The following is a 20,522-nucleotide window of genomic DNA, read 5'->3' as shown; positions in this document are numbered from 1 at the left end:
ACCACCTAATTGCACACCAGCTCCTTACCGGATTCAAATGGCCTCCCAAACATGAAAACGCCTTCACTAATATTCAGCCTGAACTCAAATAATACTGTACATGGACAATCCAAGGTACATAGGAGGAAATAAACAAACTGGAAAGTGTGATACCATTAAACCCGCCAGTTCATACTTCCCTGAAGATGACCTGTATTCTGAAATGCACTGTGACAGGGTTTGGTTGTAGCGTCATTACGCACGCTGGTTCGAGCGGTGTGCTGTTAGCTATTATATGTTTGGGATTACATTTTTATTTTATTTTTTTTGCTTTTAATAAACTGGCACTTATACAATTTATGTACATAAATAAGCAAAAACAGCCAATTACATCCAGCAAAATTCCTGAGGGCGGATTAGCTAACAATCAATGCACTGACACAGCCATGTTTTGAAAAAATGCTCTTTATTCAGACCACAAACTTGCAGGTTACTCAACAAAAACATATTCTTGTTTAACAGTCCAATCTTTTACAGTATTTGTGAACACACTTCAATAATCCTAGTTCAGCAAACAGGAATACATGGCTCAAAATACTTATTTTCTTAAAGAATGTTTTATAACTTTTCTAATTCTTTTATTTGGCTGTCACTTGATCACACATCTTTATAAGTCCTTCTTAAACACAGCAGGGGGCGGACCTAATTACTTACACATAGTGGTGAAGGCTGGCCATAGATGATGCGATTTTTGCTTGATTCCCCCCATCAACACGTACCTCCTGTGGAAATATTGTGTTCTGTCTGTGGGGTCACCACATGAGCAGCCGTCACTGCCGGGAGAGCACAGTGATTATTGCTAGCAGCTATAGCCGCTGGCAATAATAGCATGTTAGAAATCCGACATGGTGGTTGACTTAGGCGGATCAACTTGGGTACAATTAGGGTGCCCATATATGCATCAAATCTTGGCCAGTTCAGCTGGAATTAGAAACCATCTATGGCCGACTGAAGTAACGTGTTTGTGGCATACATCATAGACAGCAGGTGTGTGGAACTGTCACAGAAGGCTGGCGGGATTACTGACACAGCAGGCAAGTGACCTAACATCACACACATAGAGGGAGCCTCGCTTTCAAAACCGAAGCTGGTTCTGGAACACAGCACACACAGATGGGGAAATTACTGCCCCACTGTGTGTGATGTAATCTCACCCACCAGCCTGCTGGGACATAATCCCACTTACTACCTGCACACTGTTCACCCACTGTGTGATGTGGGCCACAGATGAGAAAAAATTTACACCATTTGCGTAAGCCCATACTACACCAAGAAAAGCTGAGAAGGGAGCGAAGCCACACAACTGACCACAGGAGATACAGGTACGCCGAGCGGAGTAAGCAGAGCCCCTGCAGGATGGGACCAAGGCAAACCGGGAGTGGGACTGCCATTGCTGTTTGGACTGGAGTAGACTGAAGGAACCACCTGGCATGGAGAGAGACTGGCACTGTGACTCAGGAGGGGACATGTTAAGGAGGTTTCATCATCTGTGCTGCTGCATACTGCTGTCCGTGTCACTTTGAGAGTCAACTTCATGTGGGTATGCCTGCCCATTGAGTCCTGTCCCTGAGCTACTTACTTACTATATCGAAAAGAAAATAAGAAATATGTTTTTTTGCATTAATAGCTAATATCACATTGCTAATTCCATATTGTACTTGTTTGTAGCCTAAATACTGATATTTGCACTTAAAACTGTAATTTTGTAACTTTCGGAAATGTCAGTAAAAACTTGGCTGTGCCAGTAAATTTGTGTCATGTCAATACATTTCTGGTGCGTTAGCAACACTGTTTTTAGAAAGGTTACACAATCTTCCATCATAACACAAGCATATTAAACACAAACATATTCAACTTCTAATTCCCTAGATGCTTTGTGTGTCTTCCTTGTGCAATTATTTTCCCAGTATCTTTATTTACTAAATCCACAGTTGCAAAGGCCAAGGTTTTTCCTTGCTTCAAAACCTGTGCAGTGATGAGTATTGATTCCCCAATTTTAGCAGCATTCATATACCTTAAACAAAAATAAAAGATTCTCATTAGCCGTAGGTATATCAACACGTTACCTAGATGTAGCATGATCATTAGAAGTAATTAAATAAGTATGGGATTGATGTTATGAATAATACAGCATTAGATAATTCAGACATTAAACTTCCAGGCTTATCTATTAAAAACAACTCTAGACACAGCCAAAAAATATATATTTATATGAACATGCTGGAAATGTGTAAAAATAGATTGTGGTTAAAATGTTCTGCAATGACCCCTACCTATTAACTGGACAGAATAACTAGAAGAATGTGTGTTTTCAACAAAAGTAATACTGTAGCTTCATAATAGGGAGATGACGGAAGTGGTTATGTGAACTCCAGCACATAAACAGGAAAATCTTGTGAGCAACTATGGTAAGTGTCCCAAAATTAACTAAAAATTAACAGAACTATATACACACACACACACACACACACACACAATAAATGTATTACGGTGAATACAATTAATTGTGTGCCACGCTTCACCATTAAATGAGAAAATTATAAATGTATAAAATTGTATCCTAAAAAAAATAGCAATATTTAAATGAACAGCAATATTTAAATAAAGATATCCATAAAAAAAAAAAATCACTATATGCTCCTATTCATAGTCTGAATTGAAAGTAAGTCTGTCCGTGCTCCACACATACTAAGAAGTGAACGTGATCAAAATATATACGCAATGTGAAAAGTGCAATCAAAATCCAAAAAAATTGTTCAAAATGATAATGAAGGTGACTATCTCTTTAACCACTTCAGGCCCGGACCATTATGCTGCATAAGGACCAGAGGACTTTTTCCAATTTGGCACTGCGTCGCTTTAACTGCTAATTGCGCGGTCATGCAATGCTGTACCCAAACGAAATTTGCGTCCTTTTCTTCCCACAAATAGAGCTTTCTTTTGATGGTATTTGATCGCCTCTGCCGTTTTTATTTTTCGCGCTATAAACGGAAAAAGACCGAAAATTTTGAAAAAAAATGATATTTTCTACTTTTTGTTATTAAAAAAATCCAATAAACTCAATTTTAGTCATACATTTAGGCCAAAATGTATTCGCCCACATGTCTTTAGTAAAAAAAATGTCAATAAGTGTATATTTATTGGTTTGCGCAAAAGTTATAGCGTCTACAAACTAGGGTACATTTTCTGGAATTTACACAGCTTTTAGTTTATGACTGCCTATGTCATTTCTTGAGGTGCTAAAATGGCAGGGCAGTACAAACCCCCCCCAAATGACCCCATTTTGGAAAGTAGACACCCCAAGGAAATTGCTGAGAGGCATATTGAGCCCATTGAATATTAATTTTTTTTGTCCCAAGTGATTGAATAATGACAAAAAAAAAAAAATTACAAAAAGTTGTCACTAAATGATATATTGCTCACACAGGCCATGGGCATATGTGGAATTGCACCCCAAAATACATTTAGCTGCTTCTCCTGAGTATGGGGATACCACATGTGTGAGACTTTTTGGGAGCCTAGCCGCGTACGGGACCCCGAAAACCAATCACCGCCTTCAGGATTTCTAAGGGTGTAAATTTTTGATTTCACTCTTCACTGCCTATCACAGTTTTGGAGGCCATGGAATGTCCAGATGGCACAAACCCCCCCCCAAATGACCCCATTTTGGAAAGTAGACTCCCCAAGCTATTTTCTGATGAGTATTTTGCAGCTCTCATTTGTTTTTGAAAATATAGAAAGACAAGAAAAAAAATTTTTTTTTTTCTTTTTTCAATTTTCAAAACTTTGTGACAAAAAGTGGGGTCTGCAAAATACTCACTATACCTCTCAGCAAATAGCTTGGAGTGTCTACTTTCCAAAATGGGGTCATTTGGGGGGGGGGGGGGGGTTGTGCCACCTGGGCATTCCATGGCCTCCGAAACTGTGATAGGCAGTGAAGAGTGAAATCAAAAATGTACGCACTTAGAAAGCCTGAAGGCGGTGCTTGGTTTTTGGGGTCCCGTACGCGGCTAGGTTCCCAAAAAGTCTCACACATGTGGTATCCCCGTACTCAGGAAAAGCAGCAGAATGTATTTTGGGGTGTAATTTCACATATTCCCATGGCATGTTTGAGCAATATATCATTTAGTGACAACTTTGTGCAAAAAAAAAAAAAAAAAAAAAAAAAAATTTGTCTCTTTCCCGCAACTTGTGTCACAATATAAAGTATTCCATGGACTCGACATGCCTCTCAGCAAATAGCTTGGGGTGTCTACTTTCCAAAATGGGGTCATTTGGGGGGGGTTTGAGCTGTCCTGGCATTTTATGCACAACATTTAGAAGCTTATGTCACACATCACTCACTCTTCTAAACACTTGAAGACAAAGCCCCTTCTGACACCTTTTGTTTACATGAAAAAATTATTTGTTTTTGCAAGAAAATTACTTTGAACCCCCAAACATTTATATATTTTTTAAAGCAAATGCCCTACAGATTAAAATGGTGGGTGTTTCATTTTTTTTTTTCACACAGTATTTGCGCAGCGATTTTTCAAACGCATTTTTTGGGGAAAAAACACACTTTTTAAAATTTTAATGCACTAAAACACACTATATTGCCCAAATGTTTGATGAAATAAAAAAGATGATCTTAGGCCGAGTACATGGATACCAAACATGACATGCTTTAAAATTGCGCACAAACGTGCAGTGGCAACAAAATAAATACATTTTTAAAAGCCTTTAAAAGCCTTTACAGGTTACCACTTTAGATTTGCAGAGGAGGTCTACTGCTAAATGTACTGCCCTCGATCTGACCTTCGCGGTGATACCTCACATGCATGGTGCAATTGCTGTTTACATTTGACGCCAGACCGACGCTTGCGTTCGCCTTAGCGTGAGAGCAGGGGGGACAGGGGTGCTTTTTTTTTTTTTTTTTTTTTTTCCTTTATTATTTTTTTGCTTTTTTATCTTATTTTTAAACTGTTCCTTTCATTTTTTTTTTTTTTTATCATTTTTATTGTCATCTCACGGAATGTAAATATCCCCTATGATAGCAATAGGTAGTGACAGGTACTCTTTTTTGAAAAAATTGGGGTCTATTAGACCCTAGATCTCTCCTCTGCCCTCAAAGCATCTGACTACACCAAGATCGGTGTGATAAAATGCTTCCCCAATTTCCCAATGGCGCTGTTTACATCCGGCGAAATCTAAGTCATAAAATGCTCGTAGCTTCCGGTTTCTTAGGCCATAGAGATGTTTGGAGCAACTCTGGTCTCTGATCAGCTCTATGGTCAGCTGGCTGAATAACCGGCTGCATTCTCAGGTTCCCTGTTGAGACAGGAGAGCCTGAGAAAAACACGGAAGACGGTGGGGGGCATTCCCTTCCACTGCTTGTAAAAGCAGTCTAGAGGCTAATTAGCCGCTAGGATTGCTTTTACATGAAAGCCGACCGCTGGCTGAAAAGAATGATACCAAGATGATACCTAAACCTGCAGGCATCATTCTGGTATAACCACTCAAAATCGTGAATGGCGTACCTGAAGACAAAAAAATGGTTAACAATAAAACACAGTAAACAGTAAAGTATAAAAAATTGCATACCTGAAAAGCAAACATGATAAAACATAATAACAATAAGACATTGCAGAATAGAATACAGTAAAAAAGAGCAGAACAATAGAGAGAGAATAGAGAGAGAGAGAACAATAAAACGACAACTATTTTTTTTTATTTTATATTTTTTTTTGTGTTTTTTTTTTTTTTTTTTACACTGTTTTTGTAACTGTAACTTTTATAACGGTAACCGGTTCCAGGTTCGGGTCTCTCAAAATGCCATGGCATCTTCTGAGACCCTGTGAAAGTGTGCCTAGTCTGTGCAATGCTGTACCCTACGCTAATACTCAACTAGTGTATGGTAGCGTTCAAAACATTCACCAATGCAAAGACCAGGATTGTTAGGACAGGAGGGACAATAATAGCGGGTGTCACGCCTATATCTGTGCTTGCTGCAGACACAACATCTTTTTTGGGGGGGTTCGTTGGGTAGGGGTACTCGGGAGGACATAAAGAAAATGCCTCTCATGCAGCCGACTGCATTTGGTTGGGGATGTGAATGGGGGAAGTACGGGTGCTGCAGAAGTGGTGGGTTCCCAATTAGGATTGGCGAATGCAGCAGGAAGGGCACTATGGGCCTGTGTTTGTCTTCTTGGTGGCAGCGGGACACTACTTGTGCTTGCCACCTCACCAGCTTGAACTGCACTTATGGGACTCGCCACGTCACCAAGTGTTACTGCAGTGCAGGTTTGACTATGACCGGGGTGTACTAGGCTGCTGGCGCTTGCCAGTTCACCAAAACGCTACCAAAAAAACTGTTAGCGATCGCAGGGATCAGGCCTGACTCTGCGAACGCTGCAGTTATGCGTTTAGTGTTTTGTAAGTGACAGTGATCGATCGATCGATACTGCACTTGGGTGGGCTGGGCTGGGCCGGGTCGGGCGGAGGGGCAAAAACCAGGTCCTAGCAGGTATCTGGGCTGATCCCGCTAACACTGCGTTTTTGGGAACCCTAAACTGCTGGGGACACTAGTATAGATCTGATCGGATCAGATATTGATCCGTTCAGATACTATACCACTAAGGGAGGCGTATGCTGCGTGCGTGGGTGTTAGCGGTACTGGCCCTAACCTGACGCTGCCTGGGGCTGGTGCTTGCCAGTTCACCAAAACGCTACCAAAAAAACTGTTAGCGATCGCAGGGATCAGGCCTGACTCTGCGAACGCTACAGTTATGCGTTTAGTGTTTTGTAAGTGACAGTGATCGATCGATACTGCACTTGGGTGGGCTGGGCTGGGCAGGGCGGAGGGGCAAAACGCAGGTGCTAGCAGGTATCTGGGCTGATCCCGCTAACACTGCATTTTTGGGAACCCTAAACTGCTGGGGACGCTAGTATAGATCTGATCGGATCAGATATTGATCTATTCAGATACTATACCACTAAGGGGGGTGTACGGTGCGTGCGTGGGTGTTGGCGCTAACCTGACGCTGCTTGGGGCTGGTGCTTGCCAGTTCACCAAAACGCTACCAAAAAAACTGTTAGCGATCGCAGGGATCAGGCCTGACTCTGCGAACGCTGCAGTTATGCGTTTAGTGTTTTGTAAGTGACAGTGATCGATCGATACTGCACTTGGGTGGGCTGGGCCGGGCGGAGGGGGCAAAACGCAGGTGCTAGCAGGTATCTGGGCTGATCCCGCTAACACTGCATTTTTGGGAAGCCTAAACTGCTGGGGACGCTAGTATAGATCTGATCAGATCAGATATTGATGTGTTCAGATACTATACCACTAAGGGAGGCGTATGCTGCGTGCGTGGGTGTTAGCGGTACTGGCGCTAATCTGACGCTGCCTGGGGCGACGCATATCACCGTCGGGCGATCAGGGGGCTAAACCTTTATTAGGTAATAAACGGCGGGTGCCCTGACACTATAAAAAATAAACAAACTAACCAGCGTCACCCGTAACGGTTATACGGTGATCAGTGGTGAAAGGGTTAACTAGGGGGCAATCAAGGGGTTAAAACATTTATTAGGTAGTATATGGGGGTCCCTGTCGCTATAAAACGCTGACGGCGAACCTAAATATTTACGTCCCTAACTAGCGTCACCAGCGACACTAATACAGCGATCAGAAAAATGATCGCTTAGTGACACTGGCGACGGGGGGTGATCAAGGGGTTAAAACTTTATTAGGGGGTGTTAGGGGGGTACCCTAGACCTAAAGGGGGCTAATACTAACTGCCCTAACACAGTAACTGTCACAAACTGACACCATGCAGTAATCAGAAAAAAAAAATAACTGGTTGGTGTCAGTGTGACACGGGGGGGGAGGGGTGATTGGGGGGTGATCGGGAGGCGATCGGGGGTGGGGTGGGTTGGGGGTGTAAAGTGTGCCTGGCATGTTCTACTGTGTGTGTTTGTGCACTTACATTACAGTCTTCTCTCCTCGGTGCCGGAACGGAAACTGCCGAGCCGAGGAGAGATGACATCACATCCTTTGCCTGTGTGTACTACACACAGGCAGGGGAGGATTCTCATTGGCTGGGAGCGATCGCGAGGGGGGGGGGCCACGATCGGATGGCCTCCCCCTCATCTCTGATCGCTGCCAGACCAACGGCGACCGCCTCAGGCACCGGGGGGGGGGGGTCCGATAGGACCCCCCGCCCGCGGGAAGGCAATCACGTACCAGGTACGTGATTTTGCCTTCCCGTGCCATTCTGCTGATGTACATCAGCGTGAGGCGGTCGTCAAGTGGTTAAGTGACTTCCAAACAGCTTCCACAGTTTTTGATCACATTCACACCTTAGTATGTGTGGTGCACGAAAAAACTTTTATATAGTGGTGAATTGCAGCACACAATTAATTCATTGTATTATGTGAATTCCAGCATCTCCAAAATTATACTATTTTTCCTATGCTTCCTATATGTATTGCACCATCTTGTGGCTGAAGCAGATATTTATGTCTTTACATTACAGCAGATATTTATGTCTTTTCATTACAGCAGATATTTATGTCTTTACATCTGTAGGGAACATGTAGGGCATATTTTCCTGGGTCCCAGGGATGCCTACCTGTTCTTTGAAGTTAAGTTTCATATTGTACTTTTTGGGTAGCCCAAAAGTTACCTTTAAAGTGAATCTGTACTCACTACATCTGCTGTAAGCTGGCATTAGCATGTGATGTGCACCCAGTGGTGCCTGCATATATCTTCAACAGCACCCTGAAATCCTTAGATTTGAGACATGCAGATATCAAGTTTATAGTTGCCACTTAGCCCCATCCTCACCCACAGGTATCTACTGGTACATCATTATCATGGGCTTCAAAACAGACTAATAGAGAACCACCACAGGAGGTTGGATTAAGGTCCAAGTTTAACTAATAATATCACTAAATGCATATAAGAGCAAATCACGTTCTTTGTACCTGTACTAACATGCATTAATACCAGTTTATGCTAAAATGTGGTGAGTGTACCTTTCAAGGTGACAATTGCTAAATAATGGTCAGATCAAGAAACATCACATTTTTGAGTGTTTTTACTTGTCTAGATGCACCATAAGAAAAAAAAAAAAAAAAAAAGAAAAGGAAGCAGCAAACAGGATGGAGTTTCCTGGTTGATCAGTATTTCAGAAATAATATTGGTTTCTGAGGAATACCATGCACCCTTATCCAGGTTAACCTTGTGTGTTTATGTAGCAATCTTTATTGCTAAATAAATACCGTATTTATCGGCGTATAACACTCACAGGCGTATAACACACACATTAACTTTAAGAGGGAAGTTTCAGGAAAAAAAACTTAAATTTTAAATAAGGTGGAACTTTGAAGCAAAATAAGGGTCAGTGCCCATCTGCAGCCTCACAAGTGCCATCAATGCAGCCTCATCAGTCCACATCAGTGCAGCCTCACCATTGCCATCAATGCAGCAGCCTCACCATTGCCATCAATGCAGCAGCCTCACCATTGCCATCAATGCAGCAGCCTCACCATTGCCATCAGTGCAGCAGCCTCACCATTGCCATCAGTGCAGCAGCCTCACCATTGCCATCAGTGCAGCAGCCTCACCATTGCCATCAGTGCAGCAGCCTCACCATTGCCATAAGTGCAGCCTGATCGATGCTCATCTGCAGCCTAGAGGGGACAGGGAGGGGGGCGGGACGAGCACCGACAGATTACATACAGTGAGAATCTCCTATGATAGAACAGTGGTCCAATGGTGGCCCAGGAGACGGGACTTCCTATTACAGAGGTCGCCAAGTAGACAGGAGATTCTCAATGTATGTAATCTGACGGCGCTCGTCCCGCCCCCTCTCCCTGTCCCCTCCGAGGAAGGTAAAATTGAAGTATCGGCGTATAACACGCACGCGCTATTTGCATCCAATTTTTCAGGGTGAAAAAGTGCGTGTTATACGCCAATAAATACAGTAACTGTAAAGTGATCTGACAGATATTTACATGTGCATCTATTCCTTAGGAAGAGAACAGATTCATGAAACGCGTCGAGTTTTAGGATGCATTTTTCTATTGAATTATGTATTGATTCTTGGAATATTTTATCACGTATAAAAATGTATTGTTCTGGAACCACTACAAATCAGATTGCTATTATTTTATCTGTGTTCTATGTAATGGAATGAGACTTGTATTCATCTATCAAATAAATTGTCAATCATGAATACTATTTATTTAGTGGCTGTGTGTTTTGCATCTCATATAAAGTCCCAGGGCATGGAGGTGCACCACCGGGGGCATCAGACCACAGATTTTATTAAAATTTTTATATTCGGCGCTGTGCATGAAAGCAACATCTCTGCTCTCTTTCCTCACTAGCTCAGTGGCAGCAGCTTGAGCCATTGGCTCCTGCTGCTGTCAATCACAGAGAGTGATTAAAGGTCACACAGACTGCGGCTCATGATTAACCCCGCACAATAGACCCATAGCAAAAGGCTCACTATGGGGGCACTCAGCAAGGGGGGGCAGAAGCACCAGCAGGGGGCCAGAGAAGAGGATTGGGGCTCCTTTAAGGGATGTTAGCATCTTGAACTCTTGTTGTGCAGGTATTAGACTCACTGTGATAACATCCACAGTGGAAAAGTTATAAATTCCCGAATGCAAAATGATTCTTAACTCTTTACTACTGGCTAAACCTAAATTCCAGATAAATTTAATGCAGGAGCAGTTTTCTTCCTGGTAATATACTCCAACAAATTGGCAAATTTTTAAAATATAGAATATAAAAACCTAAAAGTATTAAAAAAAAATACAAAAATGCATACATACGTAATATTCATGTCCACACTAACACCTGGAGCTCCTCGGTCTGTGTTTAACAGGGCAACTGTGGAAACCATATCCACCAAGGTAGCAGTCAGGCCTCCGTGTAACGTACCACCACGGTTTGTGTGATCCTCATCAACTTTCATTTCACAGACCAGCTTTCCGGGACTTGCAGATACAATTTGTAGCTGGAAAATGTAAAACAATTACAAAAAATGTGTACATTTGCTAGCTTAAAAGAAACACTTTATACTTTTTATTACCAACACCTTCTGAAAATACAAATTGCTTGGATGCCACGCTGACTCTCTATCTGTGCTATTTAGCGAGTCAAAGTGACTTTCATTCTTCCCAACAGTGGCGGCTAGTTGAGTCACCTGGAACCCCCCCCGGTCGGTCATCAAGCCTGGCACTTACCCTATCTAGGTTGCGGGCAGCAGCTCCTTTGTCCTCTGTTCCTCTTCTGCATCACAGCGGCTTCCGCTGTGCATCTCCTCCCTCCTCCTCCTCGGCGTCCAATAGGATCGCCTGTTCAACCAATCGGGCGACGGGTCGCAAAGGAGGATCAGTGTGGCGATAGCGAATATTTATTCGCTATTGTCACATAACTGGGTTGGGCTCTAAGTGCAGTGCTTTGCACCCCAAGCCCACTCTTTTTTGAAGCCTATTAGAGCCTCAGGCTCTAATCACGTGCTTCAAAACCCCCCCATTGGAATCCATGCACCGGCGCCCTGCACGTAGATCAGGGGGCCTGCGCCCATGTGCCCCTAATGGGAGGGTCCCAGCACGTCCCCAACATCCTCTTAACTTTTCTATTTTGTCATTGCTGTATCAGCTAACAGGTAGCCAAGACCGGCACTCACAAAAAAGTATGGAAAAATAGGAGTATGACCAAAGCACTATAGAAACCATTGTCACAGATCAGCACAGCTTATTAAAACAATGTAAATTAGTAGCTAAAAGATAAAGCTCTTCAAAATGTTAGCTTACAGCTGAATTTCAGTTATGGCTATTTGTGTTTATTTTCATTGGTCCAACTTGGACTGATGTAACTATGCATGTGCCCTTCCTGGTCAATCCCTGTGGAAGCTGGATATCATTGTAACTGCCACTAGCTTCTGGGTCCCATGCTGCGCGACTGCCCTGCAGAAGGTTGCTCACACGTCATAGGCACTATTCAAAGAATGAAAAGCATTTTCAGATTGGACAAAGTGGAGATTGTAACGTCACCACCCTGCTTCTCTACTTCATCCAATCAGAGAATGCTTTTCTTTCCCTGAATAAATTAAAAGTGTTCTCTGATTTGGGCTCAAGCATGTGACCTCCTGTGTTCCCTAAGCAGCAGGGCAGCTACTTGGCTTGGGACCTGGAAGCCAGAGGCAATCACTGTAGAAGTTATGCCTACTACATCGATTTCCAGCTTCCCTGTGGATCTTCCAGGTATGACTCATGCATAGTGTGGCAGAGTGATGCCCCACCAGGGTGATGTTAACCCAGAATTCTGAACCAGGCAGGTTGAGGGGCTCCAGGGGGTTTACATAATTGGGAGAAAACTGGCTTTTCAGTTTCCTCATTGTTTAGAAAAATCCACTTTGGGACCTAGAGCCTGGAGATTTTTTAGAGAACTGGGTGGGAGGAAATCCCCAATCTTGGGTCCAGGTGTTTGGAACCACCAGCACACTAGTGAGGTGTGTGCTGGGCTAGTAATGGTGACATAGCCATTGTTCCGGGCTCCACCCTCCCAAGAAGTCTAGGTGTACAAGGGAGAAGCCAGGGAGTGCATGTGTGCATTGGAGAAGCCAGAGACCCTAGCCTGAGGGCTGCTATCTACGTGGACAGTGTTGGCAAGGAAATGGTCAGTGGGAGACAGGCGAGGGTCTGAAGTGGAGGGCCTGAGCAGAACTGCTGTATGTGTAAGCCAGGAGGCTGAATAAATATTGTGTTGCATGTGTAAACCAGGAGCATCAATTTAATGATACTTTGTGTTGATGGTGGAAACCCCTGCGAGGAAAACTCTTTGATTTTGTTTTCTGGAATTTTGTTTTAACTTTCTTAAATAAAAGGGGGCCAACAAGCCCTTAAATGATCATTTCTGGCATGAATTGTACATGCTAGCGGGCGCTACACTTGAGCTTTACAACCCCAAACTTTACAATAGCTACTTTGGTCCAAACTGATCCAGTGCAACAATAGCCATACCTGGAATTCGGCTTTATTGAAAAAGATTACGGTTTGCTATATTAAGTGGAACTAAACATCAGCCTGACTTTAAACAGTTATACCCCCATGCCACCTGTTAGCAGCCCCTGGCTTCCGCAGCTACTGATCCTAAAACACAGACCTGGCAGAGTGTGAAGCGCACTGTGTCATAGGTTAGTATGTGTGTGCAAGCAGATGACTGGCTGCCCCTGGCAGAGAGAAGAAAGCCAATATTCTCTATGGTGATCAGCTGTGCATACATCATTTTTTACAAAGGAGCCATAGCAGTGAATTTTGTAAAACCAGTACTTTCCAGCCCTGGGTGAGCCACTGCAATGAGATCGCTGTATGACAGCATCCAAGATAATTTTGATATATGATGAGAAGGGCAGGGACCTATCTGTAACACACTGTTTTTTTTAGTTCATTCACAGGGCCACTGATGTTCACATGTCAGCCCTAAAGGAGTAATTTATGTGGCTGAGAAGCATGCGTAGAATAACCCTTGCCAATTCTTAATGATCAAAGGTCATTCTGAGCATGCGCCTCTGCTGCATACATGACTCATTCAAGGCTAACTTGTAAACACCAATACTGTAGTGTTTAATCAGCGGCAGCACCACAGCTGGCTACACTTTGTTGATATTTACATGTTGGCCCTGAGCAGTGGTGGCACCAGCGTTTACATAATATTGTAAGGACCCCACACCATGGACAGCATGACTACTATACAGGTCAGTTCCTTGTGGCGGGAGCCTGCTATTAGGAGGGGTGTTCTAACGAGAAATGCCCTCCGTTGAAAAATGCCTTTGATGGGTCTGCGCATGCTCAGTACGCAACGCCACTCCAGCTGATATGTTAATCAGCTGGCGTGACGTCAATACGGCGCATGCGCAGATCGACTGAAGCAGTATCTGATGATCTGCTAAGCGACGAGATAGAATGAAATTGTCAGATTCTGCGTCGATGTTGCGGGACATGTTTTGGGCATGAGTTGGCTGTGTCTAAGGGTGGGTTTAAACACACACAAAACCTGCCCTCCAACACACCCACAACCTGCCGCACAATAGTGAGGCAGAATCTGACAATTACATTCTCCCTCGGCACGTAGCAGATCGTCGGATACTGCCTCCGACGATCTGCACATGCGCCGTGCTGACGACACGCCAGCTGATCAACATATCAGCTGGAGTGACGGTGCGTACTGCGCATGCGCAGACACATCAGAGGTTTTTTTTGATGAAGGGCATTTCTTGATAGAACAGGGGCAATCATTCTCAAGGTGTCTCATCCACAGCACCTTACAGAGGACACCTGTGGGTTGGGGACAGAACCGTGGGTGGAGCTTTTGTTTTCCCTTCCAAGAGACCAGCTGGACTCCCTCTGGGCTCAGTGGAGACAATATGGAGTCTGTTTTCGCCATTATGCCAGTGTACAGTATAAGTGATATCAATGAAGTGTCAAATTGTATACTTCAAATAAAAAAAAAAAGAAAAAAGAGCTGTGTGAGGCGATAAAACACACATCACACTACCCCCTGCTGCACTGCTCTATGGTCGCAGTTTGGGCTGTAGACAAGTGTGAACAGGCCCTGACAAGCTCCCACCTGAACAGGAAATAGGTTAAGGCATAATTTAAGGCAAAGGTTTTTTTTTGTTTTGGATAGAGTGGAGATGGATTACAATGTTTGTCAGTTTTTATTGCAGTCTGTTGCCCCCTATTTGTCCCATTTACCATTATCATTGAAAGTGAAAGTAAAAGAAAATCCCAAATTTTGGGTTGTCCCCAGAAAAGTAATAGAGGGGAAATCTTCCGATGGGGACAGTAGTTCTGGTGACTTGGGGGTCCCCAAAAGATTCCCTAAATTTGCAGGGATTTCCTCTTACTTCCTGTTTGGCTATGGGACAGGAAGTGAAAGGAAATCTGCAATGGAACACAGATGGCAAAAAAATCTGACAGGGGTTATAACTCCCCCTAACCCTATCCAAAATTAAAAAAAGAGTTTTGCCCATAGTTCTACTTTAACCTACTTAGGTGTACTGCAGTGCATTTGGGGGAATCACTGTGTATATGCATTGATAAAACAGGTATGTTGTATTATTTGAGCCTGTAAAGCATTGCACCCGTGATCAGCAGATCGTGGGTCCAATGCCAGGCTCCTGCAGACTGCCAGTGTAGCTGTCCGATACGGGAATGACAGGAAGATCAATGAACTACAAAAGCACTCATCAGCACCCTGGTAGTTTTGAGAACTACAAGCCGTCAGCTGCAATGGATGACGGTACTTGTAGTTCATTCATTCACAGAACTCTGTAAATAAAAGATGTGGCTGTGTGGGCGGAGCCTCACATGGCCATGCTCTTTTTGAATTGTGACAGCAGATGCGGGGAGAAGATCCTTGACCCACTGTCACAAGGGAAGGGGAGGATCGGGGGGGGGGGGGGGAATGCTGAAATTGGTACATGTTACACCCTAAATATGGATGTAACATGGTAACAAAGGTGAACTTATTCTTTAAGGTAGCCCATTCATTTGAATGGGCTCCCAAATGCACAAAAAAAAGTGCATGCACCCCCAAGGATTAATTACATCCATGTGGTGCATGAACTCATGTTTTAGTGCTAAGGGCATTCTTCTCAGATGCAGTTACCATACATGGGAAGGTACCAATCCTCTGACTTCTGGTCGGACCAAGGTTCACACGCATACATTTGAAATATAAAGAAAAATCACTCTACTGCTTCTAGGAAACAGCAAGCTCTCCCTCTAGGCATATTCTTTACCAGAATCCATTCTTTCCCTGTCCATACTTTGGCTTTCAAGTCTTTTTCCAGAGCTGAATATGGTAGTGTGAGCGGAAACCATGGTCGAGCAAAGAATAATTCTATATACCTACTTTGATATACTGATTGGTGAAAAAAGTTCATTGTAGCCTGTTGGTATTAAACTGCCCTGGAAAGGAGCTATTGGAGGAAGAGCTCTGAGGGAGCAGTGCCATGTAATTACAAGCCGTAAATAGTGACTGAAGTTGAGAAATCATCCTTTAGCCGCTTCAGCCCCGGAAGATTTTACCCCCTTTATGACCAGAGCACTTTTTACAATGACTGCATCACTTTCACTTTGACTGCGTCACTTTAACTGACAATTGCGCGGTCATGCGACGCTGTACCCAAACAAAATTTGCGTCCCTTTTTCCCCCCACAAATAGAGCTTTCTTTTGGTGGTATTTGATCACCTCTGTGGTTTTTATTTTTTGCGCTATAAACTAAAAAAAAGAGCAACAATTAAAAAAAAAAAACAATATTTTTTACCTTTCGCTATAATAAATATCCCTAAAAATGTTTTTAAAAAACAAATTTCTTCTTCAGTTTAGGCCGATATGCATTTTTCTACATATTTTTGGTAAAAAAAAAAAAAAATTGCAATAAGCGTATATTGGTTGGTTTGCACAAAAGTTATAGCATCCACAAACTATGGGGAAGATTTATGGCATTTTTATTATTAATTTTTTTTACTAGTAATGCCGGTGATCTGCAACATTGCGGTGGACAGATCGGACACTTTTGACACATTTTTGGGACCATTGACATTTATACAGCGATCAGTGCTATAAAAACTCACTGATTACTGTGTAAATGTCACTGGTAGGGAAGGGGTTAACACTAGGGGGCGATCAAGGGGTTAAATGTGTTTCCTAGTTAGTGTTTCTAACTGTAAGGGGATAGGACTGACTGGGGAAGGAGACATATTGCTGTTCCTACTTACTAGGGACAAACGATATGTCTCATCTCCCCTGACAGAACAGGGATTTGTGTGTTTACACACACAAATCCCCGTGCTGGCTCTCATGCCAACGAACGCTGGTGGTGATCGCGCCCGCCACCATGCGCATTGGCGCACGCCTCCGGCGGCTCTCAGAGGGTACAACGTACCCAAAGGTTGTGTTGCGCAGCCATTCTGCCGACGTATATCGGCATGAGCCAGTCGGCAAGTGGTTAATGAAGAAACTAAGATTAAAGTGGTTGTAAACCTTTTCATATACCCAGTGAAGTGACTGGCCTCAGGTGATACAGAGATGAAACAAATCCTTCTACATAAGTTGTAGCTGCCTATCTGAAGTCTTCTCTTCATCTGTTCAAATTGCAAGATTTAGAGGCTCGTTTGAGCTGTCAGGAAAAAAGGGGACGGAGAACTTAAGTTACACTCTGCAGAGCTCAGTGAGGAGAGTTCTGAGAGCTGATTGGAGGGAAGACACACCCCCTTCACACAGGAACAGAGCTGAGGCTGTCAATCAGCTGGATGTCCCTCCCCTGTCACCTTTCTTCTCTTGGTGTCAGTAAAACTTGTCAGAAGTGATTCATGCTGATAGCAGAGGAAGGAAGCAGCAGACAGAAATGACACTAAGTGCTCTGGATTGAGACAAGTACACACTATAGTGCAGGGATCTCCAAACTTTCTAAAGAAAGGTCCAGTTTACTGTCCTTCAGACTTTAGGGGGGCCTGACTGTGCCCAGTCAGGGTAAACAATGCCAGATCTTTGGTAATAAGAGGAGAAATAGTTGGTGTTGTTGGGAGGAATAGTGTCCCATTTTTGCTGTCAGTGGAAAGAATTATGCCCCTTCATTGGTGTTAGTGGAAGGATTTTTTTTTTCTTTTGTTGTTGGTGTCAGTGGAAGTATTTATGCCTCAAGGGCCAGATAAAGACAAGCAAAGGGCTGCAGTTTGGAGACCATTGCTATAGTATAGGGGAATATGCTTTGTTCAGATTTCATATCTGAGGTTTACAACCACTTTAAATTCAGATGGCTAAATATCTGCAGCCATGGATGGATACCGGTAAAAATCAGTAGATTCTTGTTGGCATAAACGCTGCTTTCACACATTGTCCACAAAGCAGCAGCAGACAGATTTGTACTTTGTATGGCAGGCTGCTGCTGGTATATAACCGCTCATCTAAACGATTACATGCAAACAGATCCTCCAATTCTTGGTCTTTCTGCTGAGTTTTAGCTACCGGTAATCAGCCAGTTTGTTTGCAACAAGAGCAGTTGAGTTTTGCTTCATCCAGAGGCCAAAGTCCCTGCCAAATGCAGCAAACTAGATGCAGATATTCAGCCATCTGAATGTAGACTAACTAAATCACATTATTCATTACTGAATATTAACTTATAGTTAATATAAACTGGTGACCGTTTCACATGTTTTTTATGCTAGAGGGTACTCTGGGATATTTTTCTTATGGAAGTATATATTGTATAAAAAGATCTACTTTTTAGTTAACAAACCTATTTTCATGGATGTGTGCTTTTAAGTCTAAGCAACTACATCACCTTTTCCTCTCCAAATACTAGCGTATTTTAGCAAATGTGCGTCCTTTGTGTTGTATACATTCTGTAAAATGCTGTGATATAATCTTCCAACGCTTTTGCTTCCCCCTTTTTGGATAGAGTAAGGCCTGGTTAACATCTACGTAGTTTGCTTTTGATCCATTTCTGGCGTGCTTTTGGCGGTGTGTTTTGCATTTTTGCCCACGTGTTTTTGATGTGTTTTTCGATGCAATTCACATTTTTTTTTTGCAGCTTTTCCATTGTCTATTGAACTAAAAATGCACAATTTTGCATTTAAAAAAGTCCCCGACCCTTTCTAAAAACGCAGCGGCTGAAAAAAAAAAAAGCATGTGAACGTGTCCCATAGGAAACCATGTTAAATGGACTGTAGTGTGTTTCTGCAAAAAGCAATAAAAAAACGCATAGGTGTGAACCAAGCCCAAGGGAGGGTTAGAACACCTGTCAGATTTTTTTTTTTTTTGTCATCTGTGTCTCATTGGGGTGGATTCACCTTCACTTCCTGTCCCATAGCCAAATAGGAAATGAGAGGAAATCCCTGCAAATCAAGGAAATTCCTTGGCAACCCCCAGGTCACCAGAACTAATGTCCCCATTGGAAGATTTCCCCTCCATTACTTTTCCGGGTACAACCCAACATTTAAGATTTTCTTATACTTTCGATGAGAATGGTAAACAGGACAAATATAAAATGGTGAATCTGCCTACTGGGGACACAGACAGCAATAAAAACCTGACAGGTGTTCTAATCCCTTTGTACTCTAGCAAAAGATAAAGAAACAGTTTTGCCTTTAGTTGTACTTAGGGCTGCAACTAACGATTATTTTCATAATCGATTAGTTGGCCGATTATTGTTTCGATTAATAACCCTTAAAAAAAAAAAAAAGTGTGGTGTATAATTTAAAAAAAGGCAATTTATTCCTAAATATCTCTATACGCAGGGGTAAATATAAATAACCAACTATATGGTTAGGGAGTAAAATCTTTAATCCACTCTGAGAATAAATGACAGAAGAGATATACTCTATATACTATTAGAGGTTGAATCTGGTAAATATCATCAGATCAATTTTTTTTTTTTAAAGAAAAAAAAAGTTCTAGACTGTTTTGCAGATTTTCAAACAGAACTGTAATATTACATGCTTTTCTGCAGCTTCTCCATTGAAGTATGTTGAACCAAATGAAAAAGGTCCCTGACCCTTTCCAAATACACAGCAGCTAAAAAAAGCATAGATGTGAACGTTAAATGAACTGTAGTGCATTTCTGCAAAAAGCACCAAAAAACACATGGGTGGGAACCAGGCCTAAGACATTTAGTAACATAATGGGGGTTAAAAAAAAATAAATAAAAAAAAATAGCCCTTAGTTTTTTTACTGTGCAACAGTGAAAGTAATATTTACAGTAGAGATTATTTGCTCTTTTTGTACTATAAAGGGCTAATTTTAGCTTTTATTAACTCCATTATGTTACTGGCCAATTAATCGATTATGAAAATAGTAATCGATTAATTTCATAATCGATTAGTTGTCGATTATTCATTTAGTTGTTTCGGTCCTAGTTGTAGTTTAAAGCGGAGTTCCACCCATTTAAAAGTCAGCAGCTACAAAAAGTGTAGCTGCTGACTTTTAATAATCAGACACTCACCTGTCCCAAGGTCCAGTGATACGGGCACACCAAGCCCCGCTCCTCTCCGCCAGCATCGTTACCGTGGGCGCCCGGCTGTGGCTTCACAGCCAGGCGAGCACTGCGAATGCACTGCGATTTGGCGGGCAATCTTCCGGGACCTGTGACGTGTCCCAGAAGATTGCAGGGAGGGGGGAGAGATGATCTTCCTTCTGGTGCCAGGGAGGAAGTGGGAGCTGGGTGCTCATAAAAACACCCCGCTCCCCCAAATGTGGCATGTCAGGGAGTCCCCTACACTTAAAGCTAAGGGTGCAACGGATCGTCACCGATCTGTGATGCGAACGGTTCAACCTGTTCGAATGGGCACACACGCGATCCGCGGAGCGCTCCGCTGCCTCGGCCTTAGGAAAGGCCGTGGCTTCGGCCTAGCTCCAGAGCGGCGGCCATCTTGGTACACCCGGCGGCGGCCTGGGTGAGCGCCGCGCTGACGTCATCATCACC

General features: G+C 43.0%; 1 protein-coding gene across 1 annotated transcript in view; it reads right to left on the bottom strand.

Moving 5' to 3' along the window:
* Positions 1-426: 426 nt before the first annotated feature.
* Positions 427-20,522, bottom strand: part of ACOT13 (acyl-CoA thioesterase 13) — a 32,759-nt gene continuing 12,663 nt past the window's right edge. The window contains exons 2-3 of the mRNA XM_073631162.1: positions 10,858-11,042; positions 427-2,053 (exon numbers count right to left, since the gene is read on the bottom strand). Of these exons, the coding sequence (XP_073487263.1) occupies positions 1,897-2,053; positions 10,858-11,042 (342 nt within the window). The 3' untranslated portion in view covers positions 427-1,896. The remainder of the gene's footprint in view (positions 2,054-10,857; positions 11,043-20,522) is intronic.

The sequence above is a fragment of the Aquarana catesbeiana genome, linkage group LG05, assembly GCF_042186555.1.
Source record: "Aquarana catesbeiana isolate 2022-GZ linkage group LG05, ASM4218655v1, whole genome shotgun sequence".
Lineage (NCBI taxonomy): Eukaryota > Metazoa > Chordata > Amphibia > Anura > Ranidae > Aquarana > Aquarana catesbeiana.
Note: the sequence above shows the minus strand (reverse complement) of the source record. Positions and strands in the feature narration are given on the sequence as shown.